The 22643-nt window shown below is 33.7% G+C and overlaps 1 protein-coding gene across 1 annotated transcript; it reads left to right on the top strand.

The window, feature by feature from the left end:
- Positions 1-80: 80 nt before the first annotated feature.
- LOC129800406 (uncharacterized) lies at positions 81-21783 on the top strand. The gene is made up of 3 exons (XM_055844754.1): positions 81-289; positions 8157-8258; positions 20678-21783. Exons 1-3 carry the CDS (start codon positions 269-271, stop codon positions 21638-21640), a joined length of 1086 nt encoding a protein of 361 aa, XP_055700729.1. The 5' UTR covers positions 81-268; the 3' UTR covers positions 21641-21783.
- Positions 21784-22643: the final 860 nt, after the last annotated feature.

Here is a 22643-nt window from a genome sequence, read left to right as displayed (position 1 = left end):
TACTGTGAAAGAGTCATTTGCAGCAGATGCAGAAATACCTCTCCAACCAGCCTATAAATACGCCAAACTGAAGATGCTTCAGTGACAAAGTGAAAAGTGCTCTTGAAGTGGTTAAATGATCTGCTAAGCTCGTGGTTGAGATCGTTTCAGTGACGGTGCTTTAGTGTAAAGGAGGTGAATGGATATTTCTTCCAAAACTCTCAAAATTCCTGTGAATAAATATTAGTTCTGGATAATCAGGAGACTTTCAGATACAAATGTGTGAAGAATGTCCTTTATTGATAAAAAGGTGATATTCAGCTATTTATTTTATCTCAATAGAATAGCCCAGCTAATGCAAGTTCTCGCTGATTCATATTTCACGTTCAGTGATTTGTTTTGGTTCAAAGTCCTTGGAAGAAACCTTCTAAGTACATTGCTAGATATTGTTTCTTTTGTCATGTCATTTGACATTCACCTTAAAAGCATTAATAAGATTAAGCATTTAGGAATATTATTTGATATAACTGACATGTTCAAATGAGTAAAAATACTTATTTGGCCATAAAACTTTCACTGATGTAAATTGTTCCTTATAAGACCTTTTCAAGGCTGCAATCACAAGCCCTTAGGATCAATAAATATTTGTATTAAGTAAAATTTAAATTGGAACTAACTATGATAATTATGTCAATTATGTACATCTAAATACGAAGTGAAAGTTATGGTAAAAGTTCTTGGTGATTACTGATGGGACAACTCTTTTTTTTAATATGATTTTTTCCATCGTTTCATTAGTTTGTCGTTGCTCATTTCAATTTATTGCACACATCGAACAAATTAATAACACACTGAAATGTAAAGGATGAAGAATTCTGGAAACTCTTTATACAAATGATCAGTAAACAATTAAATTGGTCAGAAAAAAATCAAACTTCTATACTCAATTTAGAACTTTATACCTTTTAGGTCAGGAAAATTTTATGAAATCCAAATTCGCTTTCAAGAGATGAGATCAACAGACTTGATAGGGTGCAATTCTTGGGTTTCTTAGTATAAAGACTGAGGAGTAATCTTTATATACTTGTAATAAATTTCTAATGGAGTTTGTATTGGAGCTAAACCTACAACCAACTCGGCAGGCATTTGACATCCTTTGATGTCATCATCCATAGAGATGGCCTACCCCTATCTTTTATGATGAGACAACATTATGGCATGACGACTTTCCTCAATCTTGCACACATACGCGATTAGGGTTTGACACCCCTGAACTTTAGCGAAGATCTCTAATACGGGTCCCGGTCAAAATCCCGAACGCCAAAATCCCGAAAGCCAAAATCCCGAACGCCAAAATCCCGAAAGCCAAAATCCCGAATGGGCCAAAATCCCGAAAGCCAAAATCCCGAATTCTTAAAAGTGTCACAGCTACTCTCACGATTGTACCCGCGCTTGCAGGAGGCAAAGGGAAATCTTCTGTGTCTTAGAAAATTAATCTAAACATTTTTCTCCATACAGTTTCATCTCTTTCAGGATTTTGAAAATTCGGGATTTTGGCTTTCGGGATTTTGGCCTTTTCGGGATTTTGGCGTTCGGGATTTTGGCTTTCGGGATTTTGGCTTTCGGGATTTTGGCTGCCACCGCTCTAATACAAAGGGAGTACTCATTAAGAGACGGACGAGAGACAGAGTTAGTTAGTGACTGCACTCGGACGAATAAGGACGTTCGAGCGTGCAAATCAGAGGAAGGATCTGGTTGAAAAAGGGAAACAGGTGGTAGGTTTAAATCTCGTCCCTGATCCCCTTTCTAAGAGCTTACAGATCCTAATAATTCCTTTGCTACGAGGGTATAACATTCTGATGGAAATAAAATTGTTAATAAGTTTTTAACGAAATGACTTAACTAAAATAATAAAAATGAGACAAACATCAGACCTTTGTGGAAAATAACGAATATAATATACAGTAGACCCTCTCTCAATTGGGCATTTGGGGCAAAATGTCATCTGGTTTATCGATAGATTTGAGCGTCAAAACCTTTGTAAATTCCACAAAAAGCGCTCAATTATAAAAAATCAGGATAAAATAGGAAGAACTACATCGAATTTGTGAGCAAATTTGATTTAAAATCAAACGTGAAAATTGAAAACAAAATTTTGTGCCCAATTGATAAAGAGCCGATTGAGTGAGAGTCTACTGTAAGATTACTCAGCTTTAACCAGGGGCCTCTCAACATTTTTTCCATACGTTTTTGCATACTGACACTGAAACTTAATGGCAAGTTTTCTTCTAAAGAGTATTGACTTATCAGTCTGATATATTTCGAAATTGTTCGTTAAGAGCTATCTAAAAATACATATCTCAGAATGTTCCCCGAAATAATAGAAGAACTACGAGCAAATTTGTTTAAGTCGCGGTGCAATAGCTGCAAAATTTTTACAAGGAAAAGTGAAAAAATAATTTCACTTTTTGTTAGACTTGATGGGCCCCTGGCTTTAACACTTATAAGTATTTAATTCAAGCCTTTGTAGAAGTTCTTATTTAAATACTTTGTACTAAGAATATGAAGAGTATTTTAATAAAGTACCTAATTAAGGACTTTCAACTATGATTACCTTTTTATAAATCATCATATTTGTTGTATTTCTAAAAAAAAATATTTTGATACAGTTGTCTTCATATCACACGTTGTTCTATGTTCTGTTGAACCGGGCGCGCAATCTATTTGAGTTAGCTAAGAAGAATTGTGAGAGTTTGATATTGTTTGAGAGACCTGGTACTCCCGGATTATGCTCTGGTGAGATTAACTAGAGAGTAAATTTATTGGAATTTAAAAATCTCTTAAGGGTATTTTAAATCCCCGAATTAAACATTTTTTGGGAAACTTGTAACTAAATTACATTGACGTTACTTGAAGTTGCTTTAACTAAATAAAGGGCCTTTAGTTAAACTTACCAAATCAAATTATACTCCGTAAAATGTTCTGAATGAATTTTCGGTCTGATGAGATGTAGCAGATAGTGAACGGAAAAATAGACGTCGTAAAGAATTAAAGAGTAAAAATCAAGAGAGGTCTATTTTTCAGTCCACTATCTGCTATACTCCGTACATTTCAAATTTACGCTGCTCTGACCGCTGACTGAGCAAAGAGGTGTCGATGAGAGCAATCCCTTCCACACCCTAGAGTATAATCCGAAAGATGGTGAACGGGAGATCATTAATCCTTAACGGGCCTATGGGTGGTGTCAGTTTAACCGAAGGACCTTAACGCCTTATCCTAGACCGGTGTTTTAGTGAGACTACTGCCATGCTCGGTAACGAGCTTGAAACCTTCTGGGGTTGGAATAAGTAAGAGAGTATGGAAAACTTGTCTTAAGGTTACCGGCCTCTAGGAAGGGTTCAAATGTTCCATGGCCTGTAACTAGTCCAGGTTAAATTGGGAGGCCGAAATGGTTGCCCACCAGTGGACCCAACCATTGGAAGCCCATGGCGATGAAGAAATCTGCTGGGTTATCGGTTTCGATGAGATAGTAGAAACTGATTTATTAAGATACCTCTTGACAAAATATAAAAATTAAGAAATACTGGCGAAAGTTGTAATCACTTTGAAGTGAACAAAAGTCCAAGTACAGTGCAACAGCACATTTTCCCACCAGTACGTAATTTTTCCTCTACATTCGAAACCTGATGATGATGGCATCCATCCTTGAAATGTCGTGAAGAATTAAAAAAAAATTAAGAAAGGTCTATTTTTCCGTCCACTATCTGCTTAATCAAAAATCCTTTAAAAAAGAATCTCGAGTTGCATCAGAAATTCCCGTTCGATCTTAAAATCACCAGAGTAATTTCAAAAATTATATTTTTTCTGTACTTACCATTTTTTTTTAAATAAAACCATAAAATTTCAACTTTAATTATTTCAAGTATTTTGACAAAAATCAACAAATAAAAGTGAACCGCAATTTTTATTAAAATCGTAAAGCTGGTGCTTCGAATTTTTGTAAAGTGAAATAATTAAAATTTTAGTAATTTTCAATTTATAGCTTAATTGTGTATTTCCTCTCTACGTATTTATTTTGTGAAAGCCTTTTGACGCTCTCAATGAAATTGTGTGCTTTTTACTCTTATAGGAACGAAGTACTACTCTGAAAGAACTTTCTATAGCCAATTTCTTAGTGATTTGCACAGAAATAACTCTCGCCAAAATGGATTTTTTACAATTCATTATTATTTATGAAAAAATTATCCAAAAACAGAATTGTAGTTTAATTAAAAAAAAATAGTTCCCTCACCTTCAAACTTAATTTTATTTTCACAAAATATTAAATCGAATAAAAAGACGTACAGAGTAATTTAAAATTCCACTGATTGAATATGACTTTTATTTCAATTCCCTTTGTTCCTCAAAAACCGTAAAGTAATATTTCTAATACCCAGTTTCGTTTAATGAGAATTTAATTAGCCACTGGATACACCTTCTCAATCACACTACACGTGTGAACTTCAGTGCAATTGATCTGAATTAGCTCTGTGTGTCAATATATGGAGGAAATAATATTGAAAAATTATTATCTGATTTAATTGTGTATTTATCAGATTAATTTCTCACTCAATTCACAATCCATAAAACTCCCATTTTCCTCCCGGGCATCAAATCAGCAAACCAAATACTGCAATTCAAGTTTAAATTTTCTCGAAAAACCAGAACTCACGCAAAATAGTTCTACCAGGCGCCTCCATGGCCACGCATTTGTAAGAACGACACAAGACAAACAAATTTCCAATTTAAAATAATACACCTCGGGGGCAAAATCGTAATTCTTCTTTTCCCATATGCGAAATATAAATAAAGAGAAAAAAATTCACATGTTTGATTAACTTTTAATTGCATTTTACTCGCAATTGCACGCACATTGCAATAAATTAATTTCATTGAAACTGAACAACATTATTTGGGTAAAAAAATTCCTGATGTGTCAATTATGCAAAGTCAGAGATAGACATTTGGAGTATCTCTCCGGCTATATTATTTTTCCATCTTGGTATTTTCTTATTAATAACTAACTCTGCACCCAAAGCCGGTATGCAATTTGTATTGGAGGTACTCCCAACGCGCTTATTCATTTTTAGCAGTTCTTGAATGAATAATCGAGAGCTTTGAATAGAAAATTTCTAAACAGGAAAGCTTAAAAGTAATTAAAGAAATAAATGTCACTTAATAAAAATGTAAATTTACAAGCAGAATGATCAGGGACAACCAGAAAATTAAGCTTAAAGGGTAAAATAGGTTTAAAATTATAAAAGTTAAAATAAGCAAATCCTTTGGTTACAAAATTTTGATAAGAATTTTGGTAAAAGAGAATGGGCAAAAATGTATGGGAGATGGTCTATGTGGCATCCACATAGACATGTGAACGAAAAATAGCCGAGACTCAGAACGATATTCACCGGAAGTTCGTGTAAAAACTCCTTAATCCTTTCGAAAAGGTACTTTTTGGCATCGAATTATTCAAGATAAACAGGCGCAATCTTCATGAAATTAAGTAAAGGATTAGTGTACGGCTTAAGCTTTTTGTACATGCATACTACCTCATTCGCCCATCCCTCATTCCCGTAGCCCCCATACAAAAGGAGAACTTTTTCCATCATAACTCCTCTTTGAACAAAAGTGGAAAGCAGAAACTTGGCATGGGATCAGGGTTTATGGAAGACTTTTTAACCATGTATACATGCCATTCCCCTCACTACTCCTTCTAGTACCTTTCATACAAAATAACGACCATTTTCATTATAACTCCTCACTGACAAAAGTTAGAAAACTGAAACTTAGCATGGGATCTTAGGTTTATTGGTTCAAAAAAATCACAGTTCTAAAAATAAGACAAAATATATAATGATTCTACTTAAAATCAATGAATACACTGAAAATGAGAATCCAGAAAATGTATATTAAATACGCAATTTATTTATTCAGCCCAAAGAGGTTGATCAAAGAGGATATTATGGTGGTTGCGGAAACATCTTTATATCAGTACTGCATTGGTCGACACTGTTCTATGTACTGTCATTTTAAACCGAATGATGGCTTTCCGTGATAGAGTTAAAAGTAGTATTTCCTGATAACAAAATGCTGCGATAACGCTATAAATCTTTTACCTAAGCAAACTACTTGCTCATAGTCCAAATGCCTAAAAATTTTGAAAATTTGCCTCGGTACTGTACCCTTTACTTCCCGAAAATACTTCATAATGGATATTGATTTTCTATGGCTTAGATAGTTTATCTATCCGATTTAAACAATCGTTGGTTTGTTTTCTTTTTTACCACACATTTTTGTAAAATTACACAAAAAGTGTGTAATATTGGTTCTATTTGATAAATAAACTGTGAAATCAGGAGGCAAAATTCGCAATGCATTAGCAATAATTGTGTACATTTTATTAGGAATTTTGTGTAAGATTACATTAATTTTACACAAAATGTGAAGAAATTACACATAGGGTAGAGTCAGCCCTTTTCGCCATGTAAACACTTTTTGGCCACCTAAGATAAAACAACTAATTTAAGGAATTTAATAATAAATGGTACTTCTATACTCATAATATGCTCTATTCTACTATTTTAATGGGTTATCACACCTCTTAATTATTTAAAATTCATTTCAAAATATGTGGCGAAAATTTCTGAAACAAGAACAATTGGTGAAAATACAAATTTTTCAATGAGATTCACAAAAATTCTCGAAAAGTATCCTATATATTTAGATGAATGTTGATTCAAAGTATCGTTATACAATAATTTATTTTAGTCTGACAAAAATTTTACACCTAAGGAGGCCATAAAAACTTAAGGGTGGCGAAAAGTACTCACTCTACCCTATGTTTAGTAAAAAGATTAATTTACTCAAAAAAATTATTTTGACTTAAAATTTTTAAAAATACCTTCAAGCCTTTGTTTCATAATTGTGTCACTAAGAACTAAAATAGACTATCATAATATGAAAACACATTTACGATAGGCCCCCTTAGCTCTGCAGTAGATCTTTTTGCAAAACCTTATACACTGAGAGAAATCCGAAAAAGTTAAAATAATATTCCGGAAATGTTAATTTTACCCTGCATTATTGATCCGAAAACTGTGTAAATATTAGGTGTGGAAACCGGTGAGCGTCGGGTAAGAAGAAGCAAAGAAAATTCTCAAATTCTTCCCAAAGCTTTCGGCTGCCAAAGACAACGGTTCTCAAATATTGAACTTTGAAACCAGTAGTCTCACAAAGAAATATTAAGAAAGACACACAAAAAGAGAGAAAAATTGCTAAAATATTAAAAATAAGTAGAAAATTAAGTGCAGTGCCCCTAATCCCATGCCCTGTGAACAAAAAAGACCATTTGACAAAGCAAGAAAAGACTAAAAATTTGACCACTGAGGAAGGCTTGGAGTCCGAGCCTAAAGCTTTGGAAAGAATTTGAGAATTTTCTTTGCTTCTTCTTACCCGACGCTCACCGGTTTCCACACGTATTGAATTAATCGTCGGAATTTACCAAAAAAGGTGTAAATATTACCCTTCTTAGGTGTATTATGGATTAAAGTTACTCTTTTTTATGATAATTTTACCTTTAAAAAAGGTGTAAAATTAATATTAAAACATGTTGATATATTTTTACACCTAAAAAGCGTTAAAATTACGAGGAAAAAAGTTAATCGCACCCCCTTTTTTTGCAGTGTAAAGGAAGTGCGCTACCTTCGGAGGACTCAAACTTCGGACAAGTCAATTTTGCTCTAAATGTTCTTAATGTCTTTGACATCATTACAGAAAATTCAGGCATAGGTCTAGCTATTAAAATATAAAATTATAATAGATCAAATTTATTAAAAACAAATTGAAAAAGAAAAGATTTGTTCGAAGCTTGAGTCGTTCGAAGGTAGCATGCTAACCCTTACTGTCAGTTACATTTTTAAACATTTTTACATGGAAAAATATCTCGATCATGAACTGTGTATCAGAGTTAATTGGCTAAACGCACACTTATTGCTTATTTTGAGTTTTCTAGAACGTGGAATATACAACCTGTGTCGAGTAAATTTCCCAATCGAAGAGTCAGAAAGCTGTTAAATAATTGGCTTAAGAGTGTCTTAAGAAGTAAGCTTACGATGAATTTTCTTTTCCCCCTTTTCCAGATGACTTCAATGATGTGGAAAATCTTGGTGATCACGACACTGCTCATGGACATGACCACACACAAGGTTCTGGCCCTTCACATGTCCTATGCTCCAGAATATGTAAGTTAAGCTCTGACTAAAGCTTTCACTGTAACCCATAGCTAAACGGCTCTAATTGATTTTGGGCGTGGACCAATTAGTAAGACTTTAGAGGCACGAGAATATGACCTAAATTGGCAGAAGTTGCACTATAAATTCATCGTTTTTCCTCCTCGAGATGGAAAACCCACCTGAGGAAAAAAATGAGAGACAAAGAAGCATGAAAAAATGTGTAGATTGTTATCTTGGTGGTTAGAGCGGCTTTTAAGTTTTAAATTATGTGCCTCAGCTGGTGCACGAGCAAGTCCTCTGAAACACTCTTGAGAGAGTGACTTCGGCATGGAAAACCATATAATTAATTTATTTTATCCCACAATATACCCCAAGATATGACGAGAGAGTGGTGCAAGATAGCAAAAGGAAAAAAAAATAAGAGAGTCACAGAGTTTTCTTGCCAATTGTAATTTATCGGCAGCCCAGACATAAATAATCCGCACTAAATGGCGTTCAAGAGTGGAATTGAAAACATTTTATGATAAGGCCTACAACGTTCCTTACCGGTGTCAATCCGAATGAATATTTTGATAAACTGGCTCTTTAGTTTTACGTATAAATTATCTACTAATTGGTACTTTTCGTCTTTTGGATTCCGATGCGTGATCAAGTTTTAGTTCACCAATCTTATTTTTTTCCATATTTAATATTCATTTTCAGTTCAAAGCTACACCAAAGCACTATAATCTTTGATAGAAAATTTGCACTTCTGCCCACGGGAGCTTTTTCGGAAGCATTTGCCAAGAATTCCTGTGCCATAAGAAAACGTGAAGGTTTTTACGATCTCCCAGCCACACGAATTAATTATAAACTCCATAAAAATATCAATTGATATGTAATAATGCCTTTCAAATACTTGTTAATACTAACATTAAAAGTTATAATTACAGATTTTACAATTTGTAAGAGGTGAATTGATTTGAACCTGTACATTGGGTTCATGAATTCAATTTTATGTCAGAAACTTAATGGCTCAATTGATAAAGTCAAGCCTTAGTGCCTTAACGAGATCTTAGCACTATCTCAAAACATTAATGATCTGCAGACATTCGCGATATTATTCGATTTTTTGCTGAAATTTCAATAGGCACGAGTGTACATGACAGCTTATTATAAGGCTTATATTTTTCCAACTTCTAATTTGCATATTGGAATATGATAGCGCATAACACTGCAATGTTGCTTTAACAAATTCTAAGTGTTTCAATTGAATTAAAAATCAGTGAAAACTTTAAATTAAACATTAAATGGTTAAGATATAAATGTTAGTTTGTGCCACTCCTCGTGCAACTACCGCCGTCCTACTTCTAAGATCGATAACAAAAATTTAAAAAAAAAACGAAACAAACAAAACGATTCCTTTAAAACGTTCAACCTTCCGTTTCATCAAAGGATTTAATAAAAACCAAAATACCAAAATTCAAAAATACAAAACAAACATTTTAAGTATGAAAAATAATCGATAAGAAAATATCTTTATTCCACAAAATCATAAAAATTGAAACATTTTTTTTAGATTATCAAAATTCGATTTATAAAATCGAGCCTTAATTTATAAGAAAGGACATGCAGCATAATTTGCAACTTACATGACTTAAAGAAAATCAGAGTTAGCAATTGAGATAAGCTTTTAACTATAAGATGAGTATTATAATTGGGTCCCGGTCAAAATCCCGAATAGGCCAAAATCCCGAAAGCCAAAATCTCGTATTCTTAAAAGTGTCATAGCTACTCCCACGATTGTACCCGCGCTTGCTGGAGGCAAAGGGAAATCTTCTGTGCCTTAGGAAATTATTCTAAACATTTTCCTCCATATAATTTCATCCCTTTCAGGATTTTAAAAATTCGGGATTTTGGCTTTCGGGATTTTGGCGTTCGGGATTTGGGCTTTCGGGATTTTGGCTGCCACCGTTATAATTATAGTTTTGAAAGTGATCCTCACAATAATTTTAAAGAGCTAAATGTTCTTTTAATTAGTGAACCTTAAGCTTTGGCAATTTTAAAGATTCCTTACATTCCAATTCAATTCAGGCTTTAAATTGAAAGGATCTTAATCGATTATTTAAGACATTATTATGCAGAATCTTTTGAGATTACGTTTAAATCATAATTCTTCTGCTCAGAATATAAAACGAATAAGTCGTAAAAGGCCAACTTTACAAAAGTACGATTTCAAGCTGAAATTTAACATGCTGAGTATAGGATTTGTAAGATTTGAAACTCCTAAAACTTTGGGGATATAACTAATTTTCCGGTATAATATTCACAAGGAAGGTAGAGGGTATCAGAGATAACTGTCGAATTGTACAGAAGTTCTAACGCCTTGTATTACTGAATTATAAAACCAATATTACAATATTGCATTTTTTAGAACGACCGACGACGTGCAGATAATGTGATAATTGGCATTCAAAGTCTTCAGAGCGATTAGAAACGATTTTAGGATCGATTCAGATGATTTTAAAAACGCTTACAAAAATCTAACAAAAACTTTGAAGCACTGCAAATTGTATAAGAAAATTTTAGAAGCTTTTAATAAGCTATTGAGATACACAAATTGATTACAATCAACTATAAAAATCTTCGAAGTGTTTAGAATAAGCTGTTAATATCTTCGAAACATTTAGAATTATTTATCAAAATATTCAGAACTTTTAAAATTAGCTATCACAATCTTCTAAGCGTCTGAAATAAGCTAACAAGATCTCCTAAACGTTTAGAATGACCTATCAAAATCTTCAAACCATTTAGAATGAGCTATAAAATCTTCGCAAGGTTTAGAAAAATAATAATAATAATGATAATATTATTCGATGATAATATTACTTCGACACATTCAGAATCTTCAAAGGTTTTAGAATAAACTATAAAAATTCCCTAAATATTTAAAATGAGCTGTCAAAACTTCCAGAACGTAATAAGCTATCAAAACCTACTAAATGTTCAGAATGAGCTATCAAGGTTTCCGAAACATTCAGAAAAAAAACTATCACAATTTTCAAAGAGTTTAAAATAAGCTATCAACATTTTCGAAACGTTTGGGACGAACTATCAAAATTTTCAAAACGTTTGGAATAAGCTATAAAAATCTTCATCACATTCAAAATAAATAACTATCAGAATCTTCAGAACGTTTAGAATAAGCTATGAAAATTTCCGATACGTATAGAATGAGCTGACAGAATTTTCGAACCGGAGCTATGAAAATTCTGCAAAGTTTCAGAATAAATAATTGTCAGAATCTTCAAAGCGTTCAGAGTATGCATACTCTGAATGCTTTGGAGATTCGGATAGTTGTTTATTTTGAATGTTTGGAAGATTTTTTTACCTCATTCTAAAAGTTTTGAAAATCTTAATTTTTTTTAAAGTTTTAGGTTGAGCTATTATTTTTTCAAAATATTTATAATAAGCTTTCAAGATTTTCAAAACGTTTAAAATGAGGTTAAAAAAATCTTCAAAACATTCAGAATAAACAACTATCCGAATCTTCAAAGCGTTTAAAATAAGATATAAAAATCTTCGAAGATTTTGGAATGATCTTCAAAAATGTTCGAAAACATTTAGAATGAGCTATCAAAATCTACTAAGCGTTTAGAATATTCTAAAAAATCTTCGAAACATTCAGAATTCATAAACTATCTACTTAATATTCAAAACATTTAGAATAGACTATCAATATCTTCGTAGCTTTAAAAATAAACCATCGCATCTTCGAAGTTTTTGGAATCTGCCATCAAAATTCTGATAGCGTTTAAAATAAGGTGTCAAAATTTCCGAAGCGTTTAGACTGAATTATTAAAATATTCGAGGCATTTATCATAAACATCATAAACTACCAAAATCTTAAAAGTATTTAGTATCAGTTTTCAAAAAGTTTTAAACATTTAAGGTAAAGTGCCCTCGAGTCGACCGGTTCCTCGACTCGACCGGTGGTCAATAATTGAATGTTTGATGGTGTATTTCTATAAAATTGTCACTGATTCGCATTGATTTATGGAATAATTGACCTATTAATGTTAGATCATACGACAAATTAGTGCAAATATAAATAAATTGCATAAATAACTCTACCGGTCGAATTGAGGAAGCGGTCGACTTGAGGGCACTTTACCTTACAATAAATTATCATAAGCTTTGGAACGTTTAGTACGAGATATAAATATCTTCAAAAATTTTAGAATCAGCTATTAGATTTAAAAGTTTAGAGTCACCTCTGAAAATCTTTGAAATATTTAAAATCGGTTATCAAAATTGGTATTTTATTTAAAAAAAAAATACTATCTAAATCTTAAAAAAACGTTTAAGATGTCAGTAGTCGAAGCTTGAAGATGTTTAGAACAGAAATTACAGAGTTTGAAATTCTTTAAACAGCTATTCAATTTAATTGTGTGACATCCATTCATAGGCCTAGAGCCTAAGACTTGGGTATAGGGGGGAAGGGTGGATTTAAAAAGTTTGAGATCAATATTATATGGACTTTAATTAAACTAAGTTCTTCTCTGGCTTAATCTATGCCTTTTTTGCTTTTTTTTAACTAGCGGATAGAAAAATAATAAACGCTATATTAGAAATTTCTTACATTGAAATATAAAGGATACCCTGAAAACCTCAAGACGGTTCCATGAACTGTTTGGTCTCTAGATCTCATAACGTTTTCATCTCATTAACGTTGTAAACCTCAAAATTTAATAAGGTTTCAGAATCCGAAAGAACAGTTCGAATTAGGTAGAAGCACTTATCTAAATTTAATTATCTTTTATAAAGAATAAACAGAAATTTCAAAGACTTTAATGAGCAATTTCGATCAAACGATGAATAAGCCAAATATTGTCAAGTTCATTAGGATGTATGAAAAGCTGAAATAAATTTTATATAGATTAATAAGATAAATTTTTGAAATAACGAAATTTAATGAGATTTTTCAAACTGTCTGCTTAAAGCCCGTAAAAAAGATCATGTGGATTTTGTGAGAATAATTTAGGATTAACCTTTTAACACTCTACTAAATGCCAATCCACTGTCTATTAATTTGTCTTTTGCACCACATAGGATTAGGCCAAATATGCAAAAACCACTCAAAATGCTCCAGATATTCCGATGAAAAAGTGTGAGGGTGACTCAAGAAACTGAGAAAAACAAAAAGTAATTTTAAGAGCAATAAACACATCCACTCATAAAATAAAAATGCTCTCTATGTTGAAAACTCATTCATAAATATTGAATGAAGTTATTATGTACCAGACTAATATGACGACCTTTTCTGCAGGTACAAAATAGCAAAACAGTTCAATTAAATACGATCATAAGTTCTATGTGAATTTTGTTAAACATATCGAAAAATTGCAAGCAAATATTGAAAAGAGCCTCTAAATGCAGGTCAACATTGCAGATTTAGTCGATGTGGATGAAATGCATGGAAACCAATATGGTCAGTTTTTCTTACAAAACATATAAATATATTCTCTAATTATTTTATAGTAGGTGGAACGCGATTTTCGTGCCACACACGTCACGTATAATTTAATTTACTTTTTCACCATGCCACACTTTTAATAAATTCACATTTTGAGATATTTTATCTTGAAATAAATTACACATTTTACGCACTTTTAATCTCCATTCTGTGGGCGACACATTTTGTGTGAGACACAAAAACCGGGTGATTTATGAATAAATATTTGTGACTCTTTTTAAAATATCTCTATTCTATCAACATAAAAACATGAAACATGATCTTTATGGGTTTCTTTTTTACTATAACTATTGTATTTTTGACATTTATTCTCTTTATTGACAGCTTTCATTTTGCCATAAAATATATTTTTGACATTTAATTCAAATTTGAATTAACGGACAGTGTAACGACAGAAGTAATTAAATTTTAATTGTGGATTTTACTCTGATGAAAAACCCTATTTCCCACAGTACTTTGATGCTTTTCTTCGGAATTCTCGCTATTTCCTCTTGGCGCAAATTGTCTCCATAGTTCATTGTAAATGACTCCATCTAAAGTCAATTGGAGTGGAAGTGGAAAAGTCCTCAATTAACGCTCCTACTTTCAATTTTTCCTCCTTCGACCGTCATGGTATAGCAATTTTATTCTCTCAACTTCACAAAATGCAATTTATTTTGATTAATTGGCGCCATACTGATGATCTTTCTCTCGCACTCCCTTCGAAATAACCCGAGTAATAAGAAGTTTAAAAAAAAACGAAACTGGTAAAAATACAATAAAACTGGGGTATGAAAGAAAAAAGACTTTTAATAGTTCCTGACAAGAATGCTGAGGGAATTGTTGCCTCTTACATAATCTTCCAACACGCGTTCAAGAACATTGTTGTGTGTGGCGGAAAATGGATTTTATTGGAATGGAGTGAATTCCAACTGCCACTTTTACACATTGCAAATTTTTCTTCATTCATCCATGATGGGGAAAAAACTGAATGTACGGTATGGTACTGAAAATAGAGTTGCTTTTATATATACGGATTTGAACTTAGACTGCTTTTATTCATTTGGTACACTGAGAGAAAAGTTAAAATAACATTCCGGAAATGTTAATTTTTCCCTGCAGTATTGATTCGAAATCGGTGTAAATATTACCCTTTTTAGGTATATTAGGGGTTAAAGTTACCCTTTTTCATGTTAATTTTAGCCTTAAAAAGGTGTAAAATTAACATTAAAAATGTTGATATATTTTTACACGTAAAAAGTGTTAAAATTATGAGGAAAAGAAGTTAATCGCACCTCCATTTTTTCTCAGTGTAGAATAAAATGAAAATTACTTAAAAAGTTTTAGGAAATAGAAAAAACACACAACTTATATAAGGGAGAGTAGGGCAGTTTAAGAAAAGGCAGTTTCATTTTCCACAGTATTTTAAATCCATTTGAGAGATGGACTTGCTTAAACTTTTAGATTACTAAAGCAGTAATTGAAACCCTTGGGCACTAAAACTGATAACTAAAATTGGTTCAAAACGAAGCATTAAGTGCCCATGCTTCATACGAACCCAAGCTTCGTAATGACTAAATTTTTCCTATATTTCTCAATAAATGTAACTCATCATACCCATATTTTAAAAACAAGGGGCAAGTGTCCAGTTTTTAAAATACAATTGCGGTGTCACGTTTATTGAGAAAGATGGAAAACATTTAGTAATTGTTAGGTTGTTTCTTAAGCATTTCTTTTAAGTTTTCTATCTCAGTATTGTTAATTTTCAACATTGACCTTTATTGGCCTTATTGTCACTGATTACCCTGGATTCTCCTTTCTCTTAAGCTGAAGTACCCATATTTAATCACGAACCTTCGTTATGTAGTAATATCCAGCATTAAAAACGTTTTGAATTGTAGTTCGAATTTGAGAAACTTGACTATTATAAATTACTCGTAATAGAGATCAATTACTTAATGCTGTGACCTTTCGTTTCTGCAGAATATCTCCAGAAACAACGCAAAAGACTCTGTATTGAAAATGCTTGAACAATTCACCAAATAAGACATTTGCACTTGAAGGTATACTTCATGTGAGTAACATAATTAACAGTGTAGCACCTTTATGCGCAGGAGTAGATAATAGGGAGCACTCTTAAATACATAAGTACAAGAGCCATAAGAGTGTAACCAACATAGGTTCTCAATCTCATCTCCTAAGCTAAATAGTCCTCAATCTATGATACTCCGCTCAATGAACAAGACTTGAAATTGTGTCTTCTGAAACTTGTCTCTCGTGATGTTTCTCTATCGTTGATAACCTTCTGGTTACGGTTCCATATGTCCTTTTACAGAAACAAACCTCGACAACGAACAGCCTTTTTTGCTTAATATAGGCTTGTATTATACTATAAGTAGGGTACTATAGAACCAAAATTCTTATAATCTGGTTTTAGCGGTTTAAGTGATTTGGGTTCCGTGTGCTTTTGTCGCACTCTTAAGGAGTTTAAGACTTTCTACAAGAATTTCAAGACAAAATTATCATTATAAGCCTTATTAAAGGTGCATAAAATACGGGGAAAAGTCAGGTGGGAGAAATAGGCGAAAGTGTCACGCAGGGAAACTCCTTACGCGAGTTCTCGTCTAGCAAAGAGAAAGATACGGTCCCAGGGCACTGGTAAAAATGAAAGGGTCACTGATGATCCTTTGAAAGGGTTACTGTTTTGACACCTTTTTAACTCCCGAATACACGAATAAAAGCAATGAAAAAGTCTTCTTTGGTGTTCGCTCAGATGAAAGAAATATGATAGGAGTAATGAATTTAGGATAAACCGAATCTATCGTGATAAATGTGCGTACAAAATTTCAAAAGATTCAAGTGAACCTTTCAAAGGATCAAATATGATCCATTTTTGTTGAAAAGGGTCACTTTGACCATTTTAATTTTACCAGTAGTGGGGGATACAATCAGCCAAATCTGCGATAACAGAAATACTTTAGTACAGAGAATCGTCAATCAGAGCAAGGGATAGTCAAATCATCCAGTCTTCTCCAAAGTGAAGATAGGAAAAATTTCTGCCTCTACCCAGGATCGAACTGGAGACCTCTTGTTACCTAGACGAGTGCTCTACCAACTGAGTTAGTATAGGCCATATGCTCTGATTGATTTGCTACACGACCTTAACCAATTGCTTTGTGCAGTACAATCGCTTACTCTCAGGTTGGCGAAATTTGAAAATGGTATGGTGCGTACAATTGAGCCGGCAGCCCATGGTATCCATGTATTTTTGGTTTATTGTGAGAATTTTACGAAATATGTTAGTTTAGGATCGCTTCCTTGAGACAATGCACCTTATTCCTTTATTTGCAAAAATAAACCAACTTGAAAAGTTTTAGGTTATGTTAGCTTAAATCAATCTAACCTTAAAGAGAGATGATAAAGCGTCCCATCATTGCGGAATGCGAGCTGTAACCTTTGAAAATTCGCTTTTGAATTTTTTTTTGGAAATAGGTATGTATGGACGAAATATTTACCTGGACTACTCCCAAAACATATCCGAAAATAAAGTAGGAGCCGTTTTCGAAATAAACCATATACACGGTTTTGGAGGAGTAAGAGAAGCGTAATGGTAAAAACGTCGAAATAATATTGTCTTTTGGGGGTGAGGGGGTGGCAGAAAAACGGAAATCTATATCCCTTACCGTTTGACCTCTATCCCAGTAACAAACATTCGGTAAAACAAATTAAAATGTTAAAGATATATAAATTACAAGTACTTTATCGATTTATTACGAATTGGGACCGATACATCCGGATTCCAAATTTTAAGAGCTTTTCAAAAAATAAAAATTTAAGTAAAACACATTCGTTTTAGAATTAAGCCAGAAAACATGGTTTTAAATAGTTTTAAAGATTTTATTTAAATATTTAAAATATTAAAGATTATTATAAATATTAAACATTTAAAATATTAAAGATAAATAAATTACAAGAATTTTATCGACTCATTACGAATTCGGACCGATACATCCGGATTTGAAATTTCAAGAGCTTTTCAAAAAATGTAATTTCAAGCAAAACGGATTCGTCTTCGAATTAATCCAAAACCATGGTTTTGGAGAGAGAGGAGGGAGATAAGGGGTAAAGGATAAAACGTCTGGAGATAACGTTTTTTTTTTATTAGGGGTCAGCGAAGACCAGAACTAGATATCTCTTACCGTTTAGGCTCCAGAACGGTGACAAATTCGAAAAAAGTGGATTGAATATGCTGCTTTCTCATTCAGTTCGAGCAGTAAAATCAAAGTTATTACTTAGTTTGACTAATTCTTTTAATTTGCTATCCGAGGAATAATTATCACTAATTTATCCAGAACGTTCTTTAACGTTTAAGCAAAGTAATTTTTTATTAAAAAAAATCTAGGTTTCGAAAGGCAGGATTTCCACTTAAAATTTTGTTCTTGCTTAGTTATTGATCTTTCTTGTTTCTCGAGTTTCGTAAAGCATTTTTTGAGCAATTTCCATGGATTTCCCTGTATAAACCACTCCTAAAATAACCTTTTACAATTGCTAAAGAGCTTTTAATCTGCGTACATCATTTTATTTGCTTTTTTGCTTTAAATAAAATTTACAGTGCCCCGTATGTCGAGCACTGACCTGTAAGTATCCAAGAAGTAGTTTTATGGGCAAACATATTCGATGTGCACCAAAGAAAGGCATCCAGTGCAGACGCAGAGCGAAGGAAGAGTGAAGCCTGGGGCTAGAATCGCATTTAAGTAAATCAAGTAATCAATTCCAACAACATCTCCGTATTTGTAGTGAAGAAAAAATAGGAGAGAAGTCAGCTCTAAGAAATTGAAATGCGTGTACAATTTAGCTAAAATGTGCAATTTGCATAAAGTGCCAGAGAGCCACCCAAAACGACCACCGACCGTTTGGGAGCTTTCGCTGAGCTTTCATTATGCATCTTGCAGGTGAAACATCAAGTCTCTCCATCGATGGCATCCCATAATTTAGCATTTCCTCTGCATTTCTGTGCCGCCTGATTGCCAAATGGATTGATTTTAATTGCCACTATGTGGTCGCAAAGTATTGCTTGATATTTTGTTCAAGTGAAATGGAGAGTATGTATTGCAGAAGTTGGTTAGTGGCTTGGAGAAAAAGAACATCGACATGCCTTGTACATTTTAATAATCTATTTTATTTTATTTTGCAACATTGTCAGTGAGATTGGAAAATTGACTATCGAGCATGGTGTTTGCTCTTTTTTAATTTAATTACAATATTTTTCCATCCAACTGTAATTGCTCCAATGTGGCAGAAAATTAGCATTATCACGTTCATTCCTCTGACATTTCTTGCACACATCGATTGAGGTGTCTCCTTTTTTTTTCTACATAACTCCGTATGTTAGCATTTTTTCACGATTAATCGTCACTTTGGCTTACAATGTTAGGAAATCATCTATGAACTAAAATTGTAGGTCATCCAATTAAGTTGCTGTTATTGCACTGAATTTGCATAAATATCACTTAAGATACATGAAAGATTATTTAGCACTCAATAAACTCATCAAAACTTGTAGACACTTTATGAGATTTCAGCCAAAATGTTGCAGAATGTCTTAAAGAAATCAAGAACATTATTTTAAGCTAAATCTAATGGTTCATTTATTATCATATTTCATTGGAATTCATAAAAAAAAACTTGTCTCCACACATTAATTAATAAGCTCCCTTCGATGATCATTCAATTATGATGAAATTATATGTATGGCAAAATTATGATAATTATTTTAAATAGGTTTGAGAGTGACTTTAGCAAATAATTGATTAATATTCTTGTTCACGTGGCTGTTAAAGAAATACATTTATTGAATTAATTGGTAACAGCATGAAGAATAAAGAAAGAGTGGTCTGCTTACTTCTTGATAAAATATTTCTCGCGCGAATTATAGCCTTAACTTTAAATATTGCAGATTTCGGTAGCTTTTCTCTTTGTAGACTGTTAAGAAGGCCATAAGAACCGCTGCTCGTGCACACTACACGCTGTTGTATATACACTATTAATCTAATAATAATATTTAAGTATATTATTCATTTTATTAAAATCCAGTGAAATATGAATGAAGAGAAACACGGATTTTGACCTAGATCTTTCTCCTTCTTTATTACTAGGAGTAGTAATAAAGGAAGAGAAAGATCTAGGTCAAAATCCGTGTTACTTTTCATTAAAATTAATCTACTGACCGAGCATCTAATATCCAGTGAAATATTTTTATTAACATCTTATGAAAACACCTTTCTCATATTGTACTAGTTTGAAATAACACAACGTTTAATAGAAATAAAGATCTGAAAAGCGAAGATTAACATATTTTATACAATTGTTTTTCTCCCGAAGTATATTCTTAAAATAAAATGATCTCTATTTGAAGAGAATCATCATCATCATTTTAAACGCTTATCCTTATTGGGGTCGCGGGCTTAGGATATTCAAGTTAGTAGCCCATGTCTGTCGATCCTCCGCTACATCAGGAAGGCGTTCTAAGGCAAGATTCTGAATTTGATTCAGCCACCTTGTCCTAGTTCTCTTAACCGCTCAAAGGTACCTCATCTCAAAAGTTTGCACTCGTGATCTTATACTTTCGGTCATTACCCAAATATCATGACCATAGGCGAAAATGGAAATAAACACAGCTTTGAAAACCGATAACTTAACCGAACAGCTGAGCTCGGCCTTCCTCCCCACGCTTCCGCCAAGCTCCCTCATTACTGCAACATTAAGAACATGGAAAAAATTATATTGTCCGAACATTGACTCGTCCGAAATTAGCGCGCTTTCTCCTACATTTAATTCACTTTTGTTTCTCTCCCGAAGTATAGACCTTTAATGAAAAACTCAATTTGTAACCTGTCTGATAAACAATCACAACAATAATTTCTTTACTGTGCAGGAACATCCAGGATACGCATTCAGTTACGGAGTTAAGGATGTCCACACAGGAGATGTCAAGTCCCAATGGGAGCATCGGGATGGAGGAGTCATCAAGGGTCATTACAGCGTCGTAGAGCCTGATGGATCCATCCGGATTGTGGACTATACCGCAGATGCAGCCAATGGATTCAATGCAGTTGTGAAGACTCAAGGCCCAAATGTTCATCCTCATGATGATCCTTCGGGGAATTCTCGATCGGAAACTTACGATCATCCAATATCCACCTACCTTGAAGACGACGAATCGTCCCAGTCGAAAATCAATCACTACAGCAAAGATCAGGAACACATTGTTCTGAGTTCAGATTTGAGAGGAAGTGATTATGGGAAGAATCCTGTAGATTTAGCCAAGACTATCAAGACAATACCTCAGCTGATCGAGCTTCGACCTGATGGACCTGGTCATAAGACTTATACCTACGAAGCCAGTGGAGACTACCGGCCTATCTATATTGATCATGGTGATTATGAACGCAAAAATCCGCCTGATCTCTCGAAATATCGTCAGTACATTGAGGATTGGAAACCAACGTATCATGAGCCTGAGGAGAAATACCCATTCCCACCGGGTGGCGAACGGCCACGCCTCAATCAGATCTACTCTCCTGCCTACAACAAACCCCAAGCTCTTATCAGCAAACCCATTGTCTACAGGACGAAAAAACCAGTGAGACCATCATACTCAACATCAGGATACAAACACTACTCATCCAAGTACAAAGCTCCGAGGATTGAGTATTCTAGCTACTTCAGGACCGTGGACAAGCCTTCCAGGAAGGAAGGACCCGTACTGTTTCCCAAGGATGACTCCAACGAACAGCGAGTAGCATCCTCGAGGATGATTCAGACCATGCTTTCGAGGGATAACGTAAGAATCGTGCCGATCTACGCGAGATACAACTCTGATTACTATTCAGCGTAAATTGGTGAAAGATCGCACAGGCGATTAGGGTTAGTGCAATATTTTAATTTAAAACACAACTTAGCTTTAGAAGTTATTATTGTAGAAATTTGTTGTTCCTTTTTTCAATTTGATAAAATTGTTATTTCTAAATAAAGGTAAAAGAGTGTATTATTTTTCTGATCACGTATCTTGGGGAGTGAAAGAGTGATAGACAGAATTATGGGAGTTAAATAGTTGTTTGAATTGAATTGGAGTGTTGTTAGTCCAGCAAACGACATTGTATAGAAAGGTTTTTGGATGGGGTGGTACGTGAAAAGTGGCGAGCCTATTATTAAAGTAATTGCCCTGTGATATGTTTCACCACGCAAAAACATTCACAGCTACCGCGTGATGTCTTACGCGATCATCTAGCTGATCTATTTTATCGCAAGATCACCAATTGAACAGATCACTTCCACATTTTCTTCAGACACTGCAATTTGCCACTCACAGGACAATTAGAGACGGAGCTCTTTCCACCATCATATTGAGCAATTTTTAGAGTTGTGAGATAGAGAGAAAACCTTCCCATCGGCAAAATCAAATCGCACCAACATTTGAGATTAAACTTGAAATTTTATTGATTTTTCATCTTGGACACTTTTTTTTTATTTATTTCTTTTTGTCCAATGATCTCAGCGCTTTTTTTCTTGCACGTCTCTCTGTTCACATTCCAATGACCTAAGTGGCCAGAAGAGGGGTAGCAAAGTGACCTGCATATTGCTGAATGCTCGAAATCTTGAAGTCTATGCTACCGCTATTTCATTGAGAGGACTTAAACCAATCCAACTGTCAAACCCGATAAATCCACAGGAAACTCAACGAGAACATCTGAAAAGCCGTGGAAAACCAAGTAGAATACGAATCCAATACTTAAGACCCTAATACGGGCTTCAGCAGACCTAATGCCGGCTTCAGACTGGAGGCTTAGCCCAGTTCCCGAAAGCCTCAAAAATCTTAATAACAAAGCAATTTTATTGAT

Source organism: Phlebotomus papatasi, chromosome 2 (assembly GCF_024763615.1).
Source record: "Phlebotomus papatasi isolate M1 chromosome 2, Ppap_2.1, whole genome shotgun sequence".
Classification (NCBI taxonomy): domain Eukaryota; kingdom Metazoa; phylum Arthropoda; class Insecta; order Diptera; family Psychodidae; genus Phlebotomus; species Phlebotomus papatasi.
Note: the sequence above shows the minus strand (reverse complement) of the source record. Positions and strands in the feature narration are given on the sequence as shown.

Coding starts and splice junctions, on each gene's coding strand:
- LOC129800406 (XM_055844754.1), top strand. CDS start 269: ATGTCCTTTATTGATAAAAAG. Junction 290..8,156: donor TGTCCTTTATTGATAAAAAG/GTGATATTCAGC, acceptor CCCCTTTTCCAG/ATGACTTCAATGATGTGGAA. Junction 8,259..20,677: donor TGTCCTATGCTCCAGAATAT/GTAAGTTAAGCT, acceptor TTTACTGTGCAG/GAACATCCAGGATACGCATT.